The sequence below is a fragment of the Sorex araneus genome, chromosome 8 (genome assembly GCF_027595985.1).
Source record: "Sorex araneus isolate mSorAra2 chromosome 8, mSorAra2.pri, whole genome shotgun sequence".
Lineage (NCBI taxonomy): Eukaryota > Metazoa > Chordata > Mammalia > Eulipotyphla > Soricidae > Sorex > Sorex araneus.
The window spans coordinates 37,745,756-37,764,336 of NC_073309.1; the positions used below are offsets into that span (position 1 = coordinate 37,745,756).

Genomic DNA, 18,581 nt, shown 5'->3' on the forward strand with positions numbered 1-18,581 from the left:
TCAGTGGGTCTGCAACAACTTTTTTGTGTAATTGGTAACATTTAGAATTGATGCTTAACCAGGATGGAATATGCCCGTTGACTGGACAGAGACTTCATAGGAAATGAATTAGTTATGAGGAAGCTCTTGTTTATCTCCCAGATGTGGACTGCTCCAAGTTAACTGCCTGGATTTTCTTTATATGCAGAACTGTGTTTTAATATTTTGCATAAGCTTTTAAATGTTCAATTAGTATCCTATATTAAGTATTTTTTTAAGTACATTTAGTATTTGGGGGGTATAATAAACTATTATCTCCAGGTTGTGCCGCAATATAGTCTTATCCGAAAAAGTTACACTCACTCCATATAAAAGAGAGACAGTGATCTGTAGCAGCTGTCCAAATAGCAATACATAACATTGCCCACCAAGCTGTCAGAGTAGACACTGTGAGAAAGATACAGAGGAAAGACCTTGTTCTATTCAGGGGAACTTTGCCATCTAGCTTGGGGTGGGGGGGACCAGACAGCCAGTAGCTAGTGACAAGATAGCTGTTTGTCGTACAAATACAATGCTAGTAAATGGAACTTCTGCTTAAACAACAAGATCTTACAGAAGAAAGAAACTAGAGCTGGGCTGGAGGAGAGTAGAATTTGGATGGAATGTGAGGGAATAAAGAGAGGAAGGCAAAATAGGATAAAGGAAGCAAATACAGAGGGCTAGAGCCTTAGAACAGCGGGTCGAGTGCTTGCCCAACATGCAGCCGACCTGATATTCATTCCATGTGGTGTTTCATAAGCACTGCCAGGAGTGATTTGTTTTTTTTCATGTAGGGGTACTGCTATTTATTCAGCCATTGATTAAGCTGATTGAATTGGGCCTGAACTCCACCTTTTTTTTAAATTCAGAATGTTAATTTTATTTTAGTATTTTTATTTGGAGCAATGCACAGTGGGTAGGACATTTGCCTTGCACGTGGCTGACCCAGGTTCAATTCCTCCGTCCCTCTCGGAGAACCTGGAAAGCTACTGAGAATATCCCGCCCGCATGGCAGAGCCTGGCAAGCTACCCGTGGTGTATTCAGTATGCCAAAAACAGTAACAAGTCTCATAATGGAGACGTTACTGGTGCCCGCTCAAGCAAATCAGTGGACAATGGGATGACAGTGCTACAGTGCTATTTTTATTATTATTTTCTAATCTTCATGAGATACAGTTACAAAGCTTTCTTGTTTGAGTTTCAGTCACACAATGATCGATCACCCAGCCCTCCACCAGTGTACATCTCCCACCACCAAGGTCCCCAGTATCTGCCCCCCATCCCACCCCTCCCCCTGCCTCTGTGGCAGACAATCTTCCCCATACTTTCTTTTGTATTGCGTGTTATGAATAGCACAAGATGCTCCTGGAATTCTAAAATTGTTAGAGTCTGGAAAAATCTCTGTACCAAGTTGCTCTGTTCGGAGATTCTTTTGTGTGTCTCTCCATCATGGTCATTAGGAGCTTAAGTAGCAACCAGAGACAGTTTGTGGGCATGACCTCCAGAGTCCCATGGGGACGGGGTGAGGGGGGGATGAGAAGAACCAGCCCATCCCCTATCCCTGGAGGCCTGGAGTTTGTCATCACTGAACCCGCATACCCGCACTTCTCATTGGGTTCTGGAAGTTGGCGGGCACTGGAGTTTTTAGGGGTCAGGTGGAGGGACAATGCCTGCCCCCATCTGAGAGGCATGAGTGCAGGTCCTGGAGTAGGCCCTGTGGACTGCTTTTTGTGCTCCCCCCCTCAAAAAAAGCAAACACGTGAATCAAATAAAAGCAAATATTAAAGGGTATGGGGGGTGGAGAGGAAGGGAGGGGCAGGAGGCCAGATCTGGAGTTTCTGTGGTGCAGTGATCACTCACATGCTGCTCTTAGGAGTATAGGTGCTTAGCATTTTTCTGAAGGGAAGTTTTGCAGTAGACATCAAAAGCCTAAAAATGTCTTTACCCTTTCACCTTTACTTCCACCTCTGGAAATTTACCCTAAGAAAATAATAATTAAAAAAAAGAATTTCATTATAGTAGTACTGTATTGTGCATAATCTGCTCTTAAAATTTGTACTGTATTAAGACTAGCTGGACCAACCACAGTTGTTAAAAATTAAAGGGGAGTCTTATTAAATAATATGGCACATCGCGTCATGCAGTATTATGTAGTGATTGATGCCCCTCTTCTAAAAAGTAAAAAATAAGTGAACAAAGGTGATGGAAAGATAAATTATTAGCAGTCTGCTACAGGACGGATGTTCTATGTATTCTTTGGATTGTTTGAATTTTCTTTTTTTTTTTTTTTTGCTTTTTGGGTCATACCCGGCGATGCACAGGGGTTATTACTCCTAGCTCTGCACTCAGGAATTACCCCTGGCGGTGCTCAGGGGACCATATGGGATGCTGGGAATAGAACCCAGGTCAGCCGCGTGCAAGGCAAACACTCTACCCGCTGTGCTATCGCTCCAGTCCCTGTTTGAGTTTTCTATAATAAACATTAATTTTAAAGTTAGAAAACAGGACTGGGAAGATTCCTCTCTCAAAGGATAGGGACACGGGCTTTGCCTGCAGAGTTCAGTCCCTGCAACTGTGTAAACTTCCCAAGTACCATCACCCCTGGCCCTGTACCAGAAATATCTGCCAAGCGCCACTCACTATGGCCCCAAAATAAGAAAATAAGCACAATTAGAGAATGAAAGGTGCTCTTAGCACACAGAGAGAAACTATATAGCTAATAGAGTTCATTTTCAGTTTTAAACTTTTTTTCAACTGTCATTCTTGCATAGCTTTCGTTTGGTTAGAACTTTTAGTTGCTAAAGCTATACAGTGTCTTAATTTCCCAGTCTTTCTGTTAGGAAGTGCTAGAGGAAATACTCTTGTTTGTTTGTTTGTTTGTTTGTTTGTTTGTTTTGGTTTTTGTTGCCTACTGTCTAAACCCCATCAAATATGATGTGGTACTTATGGAAAATGGGTAGGGATTAGGCAACAAATTATAGAGGGGGGAAAAAATATCTATGCCTCTCGGAGAGCCCAGCAAGCTACCGAGAGTATCCTGCCCGCTGCACGGCAGAGCCTGGCAAGGTCCCCATGGCGTATTCAATATGCCAAAAACAGTAAAAATAACAGGTCTCATTCCCCTGACCCTGAAAGAGCCTCCAGTCATTGGGAAAGATGAGTAAGGAGAGGCTGCTAAAATCTCAGGCCTGGGACTAATGGAGACGTTACTGGCACCCACTCGAGTTAATCAGTGAACAACGGGATGACAGTGATACAGAGATTTCCTTTTAAAATGTGTGATAGTTGAGGCAGTATGTTTTCAGTGATATTGACATTTATGATGTTGGTGTACACAGTCATCTCAGCTTACCACCACCAGTTGCCCAGGACACGCTCTTCCCCTCCCTGTGTCACTGACTGCCCACCCACTCTGCCTAATCTGGTGGTGATTTTTTAAAAACTCTATTGCTGCTATAAGCAGTTGCCAGTATCAAAATCGAAGGAAGAACAGTGTTAGGATGAAACCGTTCCGAGTTAGAAAATCAGCTCTAAAAATAATCAGCTCTTCAAATTTTGGCAGGTGGTTTTAACTTCACGGAACCTTAGTTTCCTTATCAATAGTTGCCTTATCAGGAATCTCTGATTCCCTAATCATGTCACATAGGACCAGAATCATTAGTCCAGAAGAGGTAATACAGATTCGGAAATGGATGCGACCAGAAGCATCATCAGTGGCTTTGGTTACCCTTTGTAGTTGTTTTGGCAGTTCTCAGGGGACCATTGGTGGTGCTGGGAATTAGACCTATCTCGACTCTGTACTGAATGCTGCTGAAGGATGATGAATCTGGTCTTCTCTACCCTGCAAAAATTTCCTCCAGGGAAGAGGGGGAAAACCAAAACACTCACAGATGTGGAAAATTGGGCTTTTGTGACCAACAGACCCTTGCATTTCGTTTTTCTCAGCCGCAGGTTACAGCCATTCAGACTTTATGTCTCTTTGTGGCTATGTAATATATGATTTCTTGGAAAGTAAAGATTATGACTAAAAGTAATTAAATGTCTTAATGTTCCACTCACAATCACAATCACAATTTGTAATGTTCCACTATACGTAAAAATTTGAATTATAATTTCCACAGATATTGTCATCTTCACGTGTTATAAATGTAAATGATAATGATAAATTATTTATGCGTCTCAGAAGTATGATACTTTTCAGAGAAGATACCAGGATAGAAGCCTGATTGGGGGATGGGGGTGTAAGTTTTGCACCCGTCAATGGTGTTTTTCCAGTATTTTTGGCTGGACAGCCAAGAAGCAGACAAGTTTTTCTTCCTTTCTTCAGAATTGATTTATGGAGTGAAGCTTTCTGTTCAAATGTTGTTCTTTATGACTAGATGTCAGGAGATCATAGACTGTTAGGTGTCTAAAACTTCCCACTGGCAGTATATATCTAACTTTTAGACAGCTTTATAGTGTGACATGGTTCCTTTTCCTTATGCCCAGTACATACTGTGTATAAAATGTGCACATTCACCCTGCTGTGCCCAAGGGGCACACTTTGAGTACAGCGCCAACTTCATCAGTGCCCAGGAGGAGTACTTCTGGTGCAAAGGGTAACTGTGACTAAAGGAAGTTCTTAACAGAGAAAGGAAATGATACTGTCTGTCACTGTCACTGTCATCCCGTTGCTCATTGATTTGCTCGAGCGGGCACCAGTAACGTCTCTCATTGAGAGACTTATTGTTACTGTTTTTGGCATATCCAATACGCCAGGGGTAGCTTGCCAGGCTCCGCCTCTCGGGCTCAATACATTCAGTAGCTTGCCAGGCTCTCCGAGGGGGTGGAGGAATCAAACTTGGGTCGGCCGTGTGAAAAGTGAACACCCAACCGCTGTGCTATCGCTCCAGCCCAAAGGAAATGATAAAAGAAGAAATGTTCAGACATCATCAGGAAGAGAGCAAAGGCTTGAAGAAAAGAAGAAAAGTCAGGCTGGAGTGATAGCTCAGCAGGTAGGGCATTTGCCTTGCATGCAGCTGACCTGGATTTGCGGCATCCCATACGCGGCATCCCATACGGTCCCCCAAGCACCGCCCAGGAGTAATTCTTGAGCATCGCTGGGTGTGACCCAAAAAGCAAAAAGAAGAAAAGTCTGACTTGACTTCTCATCTCCTTTTTCTAAGATTTCCTTCTTACTGGGGTTTTCTAGAATTTGATGACTGAAACAAAAATTGTGACACCGTCTGAGTTTTCATTTTATAGCTGTCTCAAACAACCACTAAAATTTCTGTAGAAAGATATTCTTAGTGTCCCAGTAACTCACAGGAAGGCAGGAAAAAAGAAATGGGAAGGAAAAAGAGTAAGCATGTAGATAAAGCAAAAATACAGCAGGATCCTGGGAGGTAGTTCGAAGGTGTGGAGCACATCTCTCACAGGTGAGAGCCCCTGCATTTGATCTCCAGACTGCGTGGTCCCCCAGCACTGCCTGTGGTGGCCCCAGTCACCTCCAGCATTTCAGAGGTTTCCCTGTTGGCCCCCAGCATGGCTGGGCCTAATAGTGCATCATGAGGCGCCCCAGTCTCTACCATCAGGTCCATCAGACTGCCGGCCAGAGGAGCACTGGGATTGGTTCCCAAGCCCTCAGATTCCTCTGGGGAGCTCCTTATTGGTGAGTTTAATACCTATCAATTATTATATTAAAAGTAAATGAGCTAAATGAATCTATTTGAAGACAGATGAGTAGACTAGATGAAAAAAGTCATAGCCTAACTTAAGAAATTCACTTCCAATAGTATAGGTCAATTTGAAAGTAAAAGAATAAGGATAGACCATGTGAACATTAATTTTTTTAAATATAGGAGTGGCTATGTTAATGTCAAATAAAGTAGGGGTCAGAGCAAAAATTACAAGAACAGAAAATGTATTAGAAAATGCTTTTTTAAAAAGCTCATTTAAATCGTAATTACTTAATTTACGATGAAGACACGGCAAGACCAAGTGTGTATGTACCAAGCAACAGAAAAACAAAGTATGTGCAGCAGAAACTGACATATCTGAAAGGAGAAACAACCAAATGGAGTGGAGCACTTCAACACCTCTTCTCAACAGCTGGTATAATAAGACAGGAAATTATTAAGGGTAAGAGTGCCCTCCACCACCACCTGCCTACAGGACTGATCATTATTTTGGGAACATTCTGCCCAACAACAGCAGATAATCATTCTCTGTAGCTCTAAAGAGTATTAACCAACATGCATTACTTCCTGGACCTATAAAATAGATCCAGTTAATATAAAAGTATTAATATGATAAACATGATTTTTTTGCTCTTTGCTTTTTAGAAAGCAGTGTTTTCTGATCACAACAGAGTCAAAGTGGAATTCAATATAGAAAGATTGGAAGAAATTCTGATACTTTATAAAAATACCCTTCTATATAATCAGTGAGTCACAGCATAGCTCAGAGAACATTAAACTCAAGTTATGTTTTATTATGTTTTAATGCCACCTATATGTTTTATTATAGGAGCAATGAAAATGCAACCTGTCAAAACTTCATGAGAGCAAAAGCATCGATATGGAAAATGCTTAGCATTAAGTGCATACCGTTAGAGGGAAAGTCTGAAATTAATCTACTAAGCCTACTTTAAACAGGGAAGAGCAAAATAAACCTAGTATAAGCAGAAGGAAGATAATAGTAAGAGTAAAAAGTCAATGCAATCGAAAAATAGAAAAAATTTGGTAATTTTTTTAAATTTAATATTATTAAGCATTTTAATGAGGCTTGAATTGCCTTGGCGCATTAAAAACTCAGTCTTTACCGACTTCGTTATAAAGTTGAGTCTCCATGGCACTCTTTATAGTTTAGCCTCTTTAACATGGTGCTAAAGAACACAGACTCCAGAGTCAGATTGAGTTAATATATCTGAGTCATTCACAGCACTGATGCTTTATTAGTGTTCAACAAATGTTCGGTTTGTTTAATTATGAATGATGAGGGACATGAGGATGTATACAATATAGCTTATTTATAAGTTGAGCTGACTAATGGAACTTGAAAAGGAACATCCAGTGATCTTCTGATAGTCCAGTACTTCCCAGCACATCATACTTCTCAGTTTTACATTTCTGGCTGCTCACCAGCAGTGTTTCTCTTGAGCTTCAAATATCAGTAACTTTGCAAAACTCTAAGCTTGTAAGTGAAACAAGTTTCACTTCTTTCCTAGAGGCTCATTTACTTATATAAAAAGAAAGCTGATAGCAGTAAAACAAACACAATAACCTTCTCATGTCTTCAGGCCGATGGCTGCCTCCTAATGTCTTTATAATTTATGGATTTTTTTGATTGATTTTGTGTATGGTATGAGATAGGAGTGTGAGTTCCAAGTCAAAGTTTTATTTAAAAATATATGTATCTGAGGGGCTGGAGAGATAGCACAGCGGGTAGGGCGTTTGCCTTGCACGCGGCCGACCCGGGTTCAAATCCCAGCATCCCATATGGTCCCCTGAGTACGGCCAGGGGTAATTCCTGAGTGCAGAGCCAGGAGTAACCCCTGTGCATCGCCAGGTGTGACCCAAAAAGCAAAAAAAAAAAATAATAATAAAAAAATAAAAAAAATATATATGTATCTGCGAATGAATAGCCTTTGTTAAAGTTAATTTTTTTAATTTAATTTTATTTTGTGAGACATACTGTTACTATTTTTGGCATATCAAATACGACACGGGTAGTTTGCCAGGCTCTGCATGCGGGCAAGATACTCTCAATAGCTTGCCGGGCTCTCCGAGAGGGGTGAAGGAATCGAACCCAGGTCGGTGGGTCAGCCGCGTGCAAAGCAAACGCCCTACCCCCTGTGCTATGAGACATTACTGGTGCCCGCTCAAGCAAATCGATGAGCAACAGGATGACAGTGACAGTGAATTTTATTTTGCATCTTTTAAAAAATTACATTAAATTGATAGGGTTTCTGCATATAGCATTCAACCCCACACCCTTCATCATTGCCTCAGGGACACCCCACCTCCTCACTCCTGTTCCTGGAAACTCAGTTCTGTAGGCCAGTTCTCAGGTTCTATAGCCTTTGGCCATTTGTTATTCCCTTATTATGCATCTTTATATCCCACATATGAGAGACGTCAATCTGTATTTGACTCTCTCCTTCTGGCTGACTTTGTATAGCGTGGTACCCTCCAGTCACATCCATGTAGCAACAAATTGCATGATTTCATCTTTTCTTACAGACGAGTAGTATTCCATTATTTGTATGTACTTTTGTTTTTTCATCCAGTCATTTGTTCTTGGATACTTGCGTTTTCTAGATTTGGGCTACTGTGCTACAGTGAACATCACTCTCACTGTCATCCCATCACTCGAGCGGGCACCAGTGACGTCTCCATTGTGAGACTTGTTGTTGCTGTTTTTGGCATATCAAATACGCCATGGGGAGCTTGGCAGGCTCTGCTGTGCTGGTGGGATACTCCCGGTAGCTTGCCAGGCTCTCCAAGAGGGATGGAGAAAGCGAACCCAGGTCGGCCGCATGCAAGGCAAATGCCCTACCTGCTGCGCTATCTCTGAGTGGTGGGAAAATATTCTCTCCCAATCTGTGGAGAATATTTGTTCTGATCACTATTTCTTGTGCAGTGCAGAAACTTCTTGATAGAGTCTCATTGGATTATTTTGGCTTCCATTTGCCTGACGAAAGGCATTGAATCATTGAGGGTGCCTATAGATTCAGTGTCATGAAGAGTTTTGTCTGTGTTTTCCTCAATACAATTAATTTATGGATTCTGGTCTAATATCAAGGTTTTAATCCATTTTGAATTGATTTTGTGCTGCCACCCAGTTAAAAAAAAAAAAAACCTACTCCAGCTTTCCCTATAAAAATACTGAATGCCCTGAACAAACCCGATGGCCTGTTAGTACCTGAATTTCAGACAGTAATGCACAAAAGGAGCGAGAGAAAGAAACAAAGTGCCTGCCACAGAGCCAGACTCGGGAGGGGAGGGAATGTTGGGGGATGGCAGGAGGGAAACAGGGACATCGGTGGTGGGAATTGTAACTGGTGGAGGGATGGGTGTTGGATCGTTGTATGACTGAAAACCAGTTATGAACAGCTTTGTAATGGTCTGTCTCATGGATCACGGTATCACTGTCATCCCGTTGCTCATCGATTTGCAAGAGCGGGCACCAGTAATGTCTCCATTGTGAAACTTGTTATTATGTTTTTTGGCGTATCGAATACCCCACGGGTAGCTTGCCAGGCTCTGCTGTGCAGGCAAGATAGTCTCGGTAGCTTGCTGGGCTCTCCGAGAGGGGTGGAAGAATCGAACCCGGGTCGGCCATATGCAAGGCAAACGCCCTACCCGCTGTGCTATCACTCCAGCCCATCTCATGGATATTGAATAAAAAAATTTTTTTAAGAAAATAGGTCACTGGGGGCCAGGGAGATGGCTCTGAAGCTCATGCATTGCACCCAAGCACCCCAACACTTAGCATTCAGGATAACCAGCACTGCTGGTGAACTCCCTCTTGCCCCCAAATAGGTTATAGACTAATAGGTAAGAGCTAAAGATACCAAATATTTTGAAGCAAACATAGGAGTAAGTCTAAGTGATCTTGGAGTAAGCCAAACCTCAGCTGTAATACTAAAGCACAAATGACTAAAAATAAAAAGCAAAACAAACAAACAACAACAACAAAAAAAAAACAAGCAAAGTTCTATTTGTTTCATCAGAATTGAAAATTTGGGTACTTCAAAGCATCCCAAGAAAGTGCATACACACTCACAAAATGGGGTGGAGTATTTGTGAAACACATGTACCTGATCAGGAACATCTTAAATATAGAAAGAGCTCGTACAAGTCCTTCAGTAAATGCGGGTAGACTATTTTGCAACTCTGAGCAAGGTATAATCACTCCTCGTAGGAGACGGATGAGCCAAGTCCCATGCAAACCGAGACTACACAACCACTTTTGCCGGAACCAGACCTTTGGTATGAGTGCTGGTACCAGGTTCTTGCCTCTGCACTGAACTGGGCCACTCGCCCTGTGAGATGAGGGGCTGGGGCGGGGGAGGGGGTAGGGGGCCTGCTTCTGAGGAGGCAGGCGAATAGGCAGAGGAAATGAAGCCGTGTATGAGCCGCCTTACAGGGGAACTTTGTCTTAAATCAGCCTTCAGGAAAATTTGAAAATAACAATACAATAAAATTCTGGTGGATGGCTGTCGAGGACAATTCTGGAAGAGTTTATTTGGTTTGGGGGCTACACATGGCCTGCTGGGAGGCGACTCTTCTCCGAGTGCCCAGGGATCAAACTCAGGCCTCCAGCGTGCAAAAAAATATGTGCATTAATCCTTTGAGCTGTCTCCCCAGCCCCTATCAGGGAGTTAAGGAAGACTCCATGCTGTTATCCTGGTCACAGAATATACTTTCACCCTTGTTTGCTTCCTCTACTCATCTTAACCCCTTTTATTTACTGGAGCGATAGCACAGCGGTTGGGCTTTTGCCTTTCACTCGGCTGACCTGAGTTCGATTCCTCCGCCCCTCTCAGAGAGCCTGGCAAGCTACCGAGAGTATCGAGCCCGCTCGGCAGAGCCTGGCAAGCTACCCGTGTGTATTGGATATGCCAAAAACAGTAACAATAAGTCTCTCAATGAGAGACGTTACTGGTGCCCGCTTGAACAAATCGATGAGCAACGGGATGACAGTGACATTTACTCTTTTATGTTTTAAAATGAAGAGGTGAATAAACGTTGGAATTAGTATCTTTTGAGATGGGGGGGTAAGAGGGATGGGTATTGGGGTCACACTCTGCAGTGGTCAAGGACTATTCCTGGCTCTGTGCTCAGTGGAGCAGGGGTCAGATGGTGTCTGAGATTGAGCCTGGGTGGGCCAGCCAAAGCAACCCCCAGTGAGTAGTTTACCTTCTGTCCTATCTCTCAAAGCCCTCTTTTTCAGATTGTATTACCCAAGATTAGGTGTGTATTCTGCAATCTTGGTTACTTGGGACGTACCCAATTCGGAGCTAAAATGTCAGCATTTCTTGATTTTAATATGTTTAACCATCTAATCTTCGTTTGTTGCAGGCAACGTGGCTCTATGGTATACAAATATCAGGTTTACTCCTCGTTTGCATTCTTCAGTTTTTTAATTCCATGATTCTTGGATCATTGCTCATCAGTTTTAACCTTTCAGTATTAATTGCTCGAAAACTTCAGGTAGGCCTTTGTTTCATTCTTTGTCAAAATATTTAAATTGTACAATTGGTTGGACTCTGTGTGTGTGTGTGTGTGTGTGTGTGTGTGTGTTTTCGCGCGTGTGCGCGCAGGCATGCTCGCATGTGTGTTTAAGTATCTGCTAATAGCATTTTTATTTTAAATCATTTAGTGTGCCATCCTTTTGTTTTGACATTTTTCACTGCCTAGAGAATTAGGACTTAACCGAAGGTTCTCCTTTGCGTATCATTCATTTAGAGATGAAGTGAAAGAAAATTTTTGACTTTTGTTTTGGTGTGAGAACTCAAGAAATAAGAACATGTTGCTGGTGGGAATGTGATTCTGTGGCCCAAAAGCAAGTGGACTACCTTACCCTTACTCGATGTAGTAACGACCTCCACCCCTACCTTCCATACCACAGAGCAGATTTTTTTTTTTTTTTGCTTTTTGGGTCACACCGGTGATGCACAGGGGTTACTCCTGGCTCATGCACTCAGGAATTACTCCTGGCGGTGCTCAGGGGACCCTATGGGATGCTGGGTATTGAACCCAGGTCGGCCGCGTGCAAGGCAAACGCCCTACCGGCTGGGCTGTCGCTTCAGCCCCACAGAGCAGATTTTTAAATTAATGCTGTTTTGAAAATTCTGAGGCTTCAAATAAGCACCTTTAGAAAAATGGGACATTCTTGCCGTATCATGATAAGAACCTTTTGGGGCTATAATAGAAAGTTTCTTAAATGTGCAGGAGAGTTAAGAGTTAGTTCGTCTTCCTTTATAATATCAAAAGCTTATTTTTTTTGTTATAGTATATTATGAGAGTATATTAAGTATATATCTCGTAAGTATATTATGAGAAACATTTGTCATAATTATTTCAGTAAAAGTTCTTTTTGTTTCTTGCTTTTAGAAGAATAAAACATTTTTCTTCATTAGGCTTTGAATGAAGGCTGTTGACATATAGAGTTGGTTGTTTTTTGTTTTTTTTTTTTTTGCTTTTTGGGTCACACCCGGCGATGCACAGGGTTTACTCTTGGCTCATGCACTTAGGAATTACTCCTGGCGGTGCTCGGGGGACCATATGGGATGCTGGGGATCAAACCCAGGTCAGCCACGTGCAAGGCCTACCTGCTGTGCTATTGTTCCAGCCCCTACAAAGATTTTTTTTAAAACAGTTTTTATTAGATTGTAAAAAGCTAGTGATTCTAGTTAATAGTGCTGTATTGTGTGTTTGAAAGTTTCTGAAAGGATGTATCTTAAAAGTTCGCATCAGAAAAATAATTTTTTTTATTTTATTAAAAATTATAAGTGACTAATTTTTTAAAACTGGTTCTATGTAAATGTTACCAAATTGTTGTTGTTGTTGTTGAGTCACTGTGAGCTACATTTACACAGCTTTCATGTTTGAGTTTCAGTCATACAATGATCGGACACCCATCCCTCCACCAGTGCACATTCTCCACCACCAATGTCCCCAGTGTCCCTCCCCTCGCCACATCCCACCCCCCTGCTCTATGGCAGGCAGTTTCTCTCTTACTCTCTCTACTTATAACAGTTTTTAAAAGCTATAATCATCCACAACGTGAACATCCAACTTATTTTATCCATATTTGGTCTCTCTCAATATGATTATGTCTGATGAATCAAGTTATCCAAGACTTATAAGAAAATTAATATGTCAATGAACTCAAGTTACTTTTTAATGTTGGTAGTTCATTTAGTTATGTCTCTGATTATATGACTAATGGACAAATCATCTGGAGATTTACTACATCAAAGCATGAGTGTTGTTAAGTGGAAGATCCCATACTCAGGTTGCAAAATCTTTTAAGAGGGAAAAAGGTTCTAAGCTACATTTTCTCATCTGAAGGAGTTCGTTATTTAGGGATTTATTTACTATTAGAAATTACAAGGGCTGGAGAGATAGCACAGCGGGCAGGGCGTTTGCCTTGCACGTGGCCAACCCGCGTTCGATTCCCAGCATTCCGTATGGTCCCCCAAGCACCGCCAGGAGTAATTCCTGAGTGCAGAGCCAGGAATAACCCCTGTGCATTGTTGGGTGTGACCCAAAAAGCAAAAAAAAACACGAAATTACAAATACTGACAGCATCATGAAAATTAATAGACTATATTCTCATATGTTTTAGAAAAGTCCTTAAGTAATTTTATCATAAATGTTTATGAGGTGACATTAAAATTTTAAACTCAAAATTCTTTTAATTTCTAGAAAAATCTGAAAACTGGGAGCTTCCTTCATAGGCTTGGAAAACTTCTGTTACATTTGTTTGTGGTTTTCTGTTTGACACTCTTTCTCAACAACACTATTAAGGTAGGTTAAGAAAAATGGCATAATTTAAAATTATGATTGTTTTAGTTATTGTCGTCATTGGTTTCTGGTCAGCCTGTAATACCTTATACCTTGAACTCACCTTTTGAGTCATTAAACGTTTTTAAAGCTCAACTTTAGAAAGCATCAAATGAATCATTTCTCTATATTTAAAACATTCTACTTTTTAAGATATTGTTTTGTACACTGTAGAGCCAGAGAATAGGTGGCAGCATGTTTTTTGTTGTGTTTAATGATTAATAAACAATCGATTGCCCTTAGTACCACAATGATTGATTGAGATGGTCTGTCCAGTTCTAACGGGCTGGACTCAGGATATTAACTGGATATCCACATGTACTCAACAGATCAGAGGGTAAGGGTTCCTGTTCTAGCCTACAGACTATCAAATTAAAAAAAAAAAACAAAACACTTCAGGGCCAGAGCAATAGTATAGCGGGTAGAGCATGGCCTTGCACGCAGTCAACCCAGCTTCAATCCCCAACACCCCACGTGGTCCCCGAGCCTGCCAGGAGTGATTCCTGCACGCAGAGCCAGGTGTAAGTTGTGAGCACTACTGGGTGTGGTTCCAAAACCAAAATTAGAAAAATAAATAATAAAAAGACTCTTCATGAGCTAGTCACCTTAACTTCTAGCTCTTGTCACTGTTTTCTTAGTTGATATCATTCACTACTTAAGACAGAACGTATTTGAGAAGAATAATCAAGCATTTTTGAGAGAGAGGCTGAAAGAGCCCGAGGTCCGTCCTGACACTCCGTGCCCTGAGCGTGGATTAAGCCAGTGCAGAGTTGCATGGCCGGATCTGGGGATGACTTCGGCTGAATTGGCTTTGACATTTTTTGCCAGCATCAAACTAGGAGAGGAGTTAGAAAAAGTAGTCCCTGAGACCCTGTGCTGTTCTTCACGAGGCCAGGGAGCATCTTTTTCCCTTGAGTCTGTTCTGGGATTATTCGGACCTCCTCAGAGCAACTGGCACGTTTTAACCTTAGGATTCTGTAAGTGACATGGATGCTTTTTGATCTCCTGTTGCATTTGCAACTGGAATGTATAAGCTCAGATTTGCAGCTCATCGCTAGTAAACATATTTTGTCCACTAACCTCCGTTGTGAATGCCTTATTTTTTATTTTTTTCAGTATCCTTTGGATGCAATTACTTCACCCATGGGTAGTATGTGTATTTTTGCAAGTTATAAGTTTAAAATGCAGTTATGTGAATTAAAATTATAATCAGGGATAAAGATATAGCTCCAGGGTGTTCTGCAGGTGTCCTGCACGCACCCAATCCCATTTCCATCCCCAGCACCATTTTCCCCCAAGCATCGCCAGGTATAGCCCTGGAGACCCCTTCCTGTTGCAGGGTGCAGCCCTGGAAGTCCCTGAGTGCCTCCAGGTGACCCAGGCAGTCCCTCACACCCCAGGACTTGTGCGGTACCACATCCTTAGGCCCTCACCTTGGACCTTCTGGCCCAGGTGACCTTGCACCACCAGGGAGTCACCCTAGGCCCCCTGAGCACTGTTTAAGAAGCCAGAAATTTATGATGAATGATGATAAACACTAGGGTATATCTCTTCAACCCTTGAGATGAGATACTGCAGTTTTAATTGTCTTTGTGTGGCTACGTCTTACATTAGTTTTATCCGCAAACAAAAGACCCCCCAAGCCAACAAACACTTTAAGCAGTGTGCCTGTTTGAAGTTTCAGGTCATCTTATTTTTGGTATTCTGTTCTAGAAACCTGTGTATCATGAGGCTTTAGCTGTCTCCCTCCCCCTGAAACCAAAGAGCTGTCCTTTTACCTATTTTACTTTAAGTTCTGCATTGCACTTGGGGCTGGAGTGATAGCACAGCGGGTAGGGCATTTGCCTTGCACGAGGCCGACCCGGGTTCAAATCCCAGCATCCCATATGGTCCCCTGAGCATCACCAGGGGTGATTCCTGAGCGCAGAGCCAGGAGTAACCCCTGTGCATCGCCAGGTGTGACCCAAAAAGAAAAAAAAAAAGTTCTGCATTGCACTTTTTGTTTCGTTTTCTTTGAGGGCCACACCTGGCTCTGATCAGGGCTTACTTGTGGTTCTGTGCTCAGAGCTCACTCCTGGCGGGGCTTGGGGGAGCATACTTGACGTAGGAGATTGAACCCAGGTCGGCAGCATTCAAGGCAAGTGCTTTACCCACTGTACTGTCTCTCCAGCCTAGCTTTTTGTGTGTGTGTGTGATTATGCTAGCAGAAGCAAATAAAAAGAGGGAACATCTAGGTTCTTCTTTAGAATTCCTCAATATTCTAAAACAATTGAATTCCTCAATATTCTAAAATTTTTGTGAATAGTGGGATGGAGCGATAGCACAGTGGGAAGGGCGTTTGCCTTGTACGCAGCTGACCCGGGTTTGATTCCTCTGTCCCTCTTGGAGAGCCCGGCAAGCTCCCCGTAGCGTATTCGATATGCCCAAAACAGTAACAACAAGTCTCACAATGGAGACATTACTGGTGCCCGCTCGAGCAAATCGATGAACAAGGGGATGACAGTGCTACAGTGCTATTGTGAATAGTTACCAATTAATATTATATGAACGTACATATCAATGAAAATAGACAGTGAATAAATGTATTTAGTGGGAGATGATCAGGACCAGGCCTAAAATACTAAGAACACTTTGTTTTCTTCTTCCCCAATAGAAATTTCTTAACCTGAAGTCAGATGAACACATATTTAAATTTCTGAAGGCAAAATTTGGGTTTGGAGCAACAAGGTATGAATGAGTTTATATAGCATTTAAATCATAGCCTGTTTTATCATTGGCCAAGGATGTACCTCAGCCGTCAAGCACTTCAGCTTTGTTGGAGGTTCTGGGTTCTGTCTCCAGCACAGAAAAAACCTGATACTGTGCTGTGCTTTCAACTATTAATGTAGATGACTTTAAGAAAAAAATATGCAAATATAGTTTACTTTTATTGAATCTAATACTGCTTTCCATCTGTCCCCTAGAGATTTTGATGCAAATCTCTATCTATGTGAAGAAGCATTTGGACTCCTACCTTTCAATACATTTGAAAGACTTTCAGACACCCTGCTTTTTTATGCTTACGTATTTGTTCTGTTCATCACTGTGATTGCAGCATTGACTGTTGCCTTCCATAATCTCAGGTATGCAAGAATCTCATGCTTTAATGGACTTGTTCTGTGATGCAGGAAAAAAATCATTCAGTTGGAAATGAATATATCAAACACAGACTGATGTAGTATTATATTAAGGGGGAACGTCTCTGTATAGATTGGACTCGACGCTCAGGAATAGTGAAGCAATTAAGAGACTCAGCGAAAGAATGGGTGCCATGCATTCTGGTTTAGGTCCTAACCCTCACTCTCGGGTGCAGGATGTCCCCTTTCAGTACTTCTATTTCCTTGTGTGTAGAACTAAGCGTATTTATTCTTCAGAGTCTTGTCAAAAACAAGTTAACAGGGGTTGGAGCCATAGTACAGCAGGTAAGGCGTTTGCTTTGCACACAGTCGACCCAGGTTCGATCCCCAGCATCCCATATGGTCCCCTGAGCACTGCCAGGAGTAATTCCTGAGTGTAGAGCCAGGGGTAACCCCTGAGCATTGCCGGGTGTGACCCAAAAAGCCAAAAAATAAAAGAAAAAGAAACAAGTTAACAAAGCATACGGGACCTATAATGGTCTCTTTCCTAGAGAAATGTGTAGATTGTAACTCATTACTAGTATTATTTTACTGACTCATAATCTCTGTTCTATTATTCTTTTCCTGTGCTTTTCTTCCTTCTTGTTAATTTTTTATAAAATACCAAGCATTGATTATTGTTTGTTTGTGGCCCCATGTTTGAGGTTTCTCAAGTTGTAGTGAACCATGATTATTAGCATCTATAACATCCTTACTAAAAACTTTCTAATAGTTAGCATTCTACTTAATCTGGGAGAAAAAAGTCAAAAAAGTATGCAGAATTATATTTAAAGTTGTAGAGTATCTCCCAATCAAGTTGATGGAAGATTTCACATTTACTATCCATATTAAGTAGAAGGAAAATTAAGTGTAAGAAGTTGAAGCTACTGTCATTTATGAAAACTTAATGAAGCTCGGAAAGAAACCCTTTTTCTATGTAGTTACCTTGCCAATTAAGGTGCTACTGAGCTGTGATTCACAGCCACCAGAGAGCTATGAGAGGGGAAAAAGTCATTAAAATGAGCCCAGATCAGTTGAGGTGTTTTATGATTATTAAGAATGAAGCAACATTGAACCGTGAAAATATTTCATTGACTATAAACTATTTTAGTATCTTTCTGAAGTGTTCTTTTTTTATACCTAACCCAAAGGTAAAATGTCATCCTGTGAACACAGATGAGAATTATTCTAGACAATGTGATTTGATGTTACTCCAGACACCCTCGGTGCCCACAGGACTCCATACCACACCCTCCACAGGAAGGTCGCTTGACCTGTGGTGTTGGGTGAAAATGCCCACGTGGCACTCAGCGTGAATCTCGGAGCTGTGACCGGAGGCTGATGCAGCATATGATTGTAGATAAAAGATTTTAGAGCACCCTCATCTACCAGGGAGGGATATAGGGTTTCATTAGAGGGAAGGTACTGCTTTCGTTAATTTGAGAATTATGGTGTCTTCATAGAAATGTCTAAATGGACTTTGAAGGCTGTTTTATCAATGCCAAGTATTTAAAGTGTTTCTGTCTTTTTAGTACGAGAAGGGTCACGCCATTCCATTTATACAACTCGCCTGCTTTGTGTGAAGGCTGTAGTGATATTCATGGAGTGTGAGGGCTTTCCACTTGGCCAGGGGTAGAGAGCAGGTGCTGCAGGATTCTTCCGGGTGTCAGGGAAAGAAGAAGAGCATCTGTTCTCATCTGGCATAATCATTCAGTGTTAATATAGAAGCCAGAGTGCGGGATACAATGGATAATGTTTAAGTCACACCTTGAGCTTGCCTGGTGAGAGGCGAGGTATCCGTCTATAGCTAGCCCACTGTGAGCAGGAGACCCAGAGTGCAATAATTAAACTT

General features: G+C 41.8%; 1 protein-coding gene across 2 annotated transcripts in view; it reads left to right on the forward strand.

Annotated features, from left to right (window-relative positions):
- The window catches only part of DPY19L3 (dpy-19 like C-mannosyltransferase 3), an 83,589-nt gene that overhangs the window by 36,370 nt on the left and 28,638 nt on the right, over positions 1–18,581 (forward strand). For both annotated transcript variants that reach the window (XM_055145266.1, XM_055145267.1), the window contains 4 exons: positions 11,085–11,216; positions 13,437–13,538; positions 16,228–16,301; positions 16,538–16,696. In XM_055145266.1, the coding sequence (XP_055001241.1) occupies positions 11,085–11,216; positions 13,437–13,538; positions 16,228–16,301; positions 16,538–16,696 (467 nt within the window). The remainder of the gene's footprint in view (positions 1–11,084; positions 11,217–13,436; positions 13,539–16,227; positions 16,302–16,537; positions 16,697–18,581) is intronic.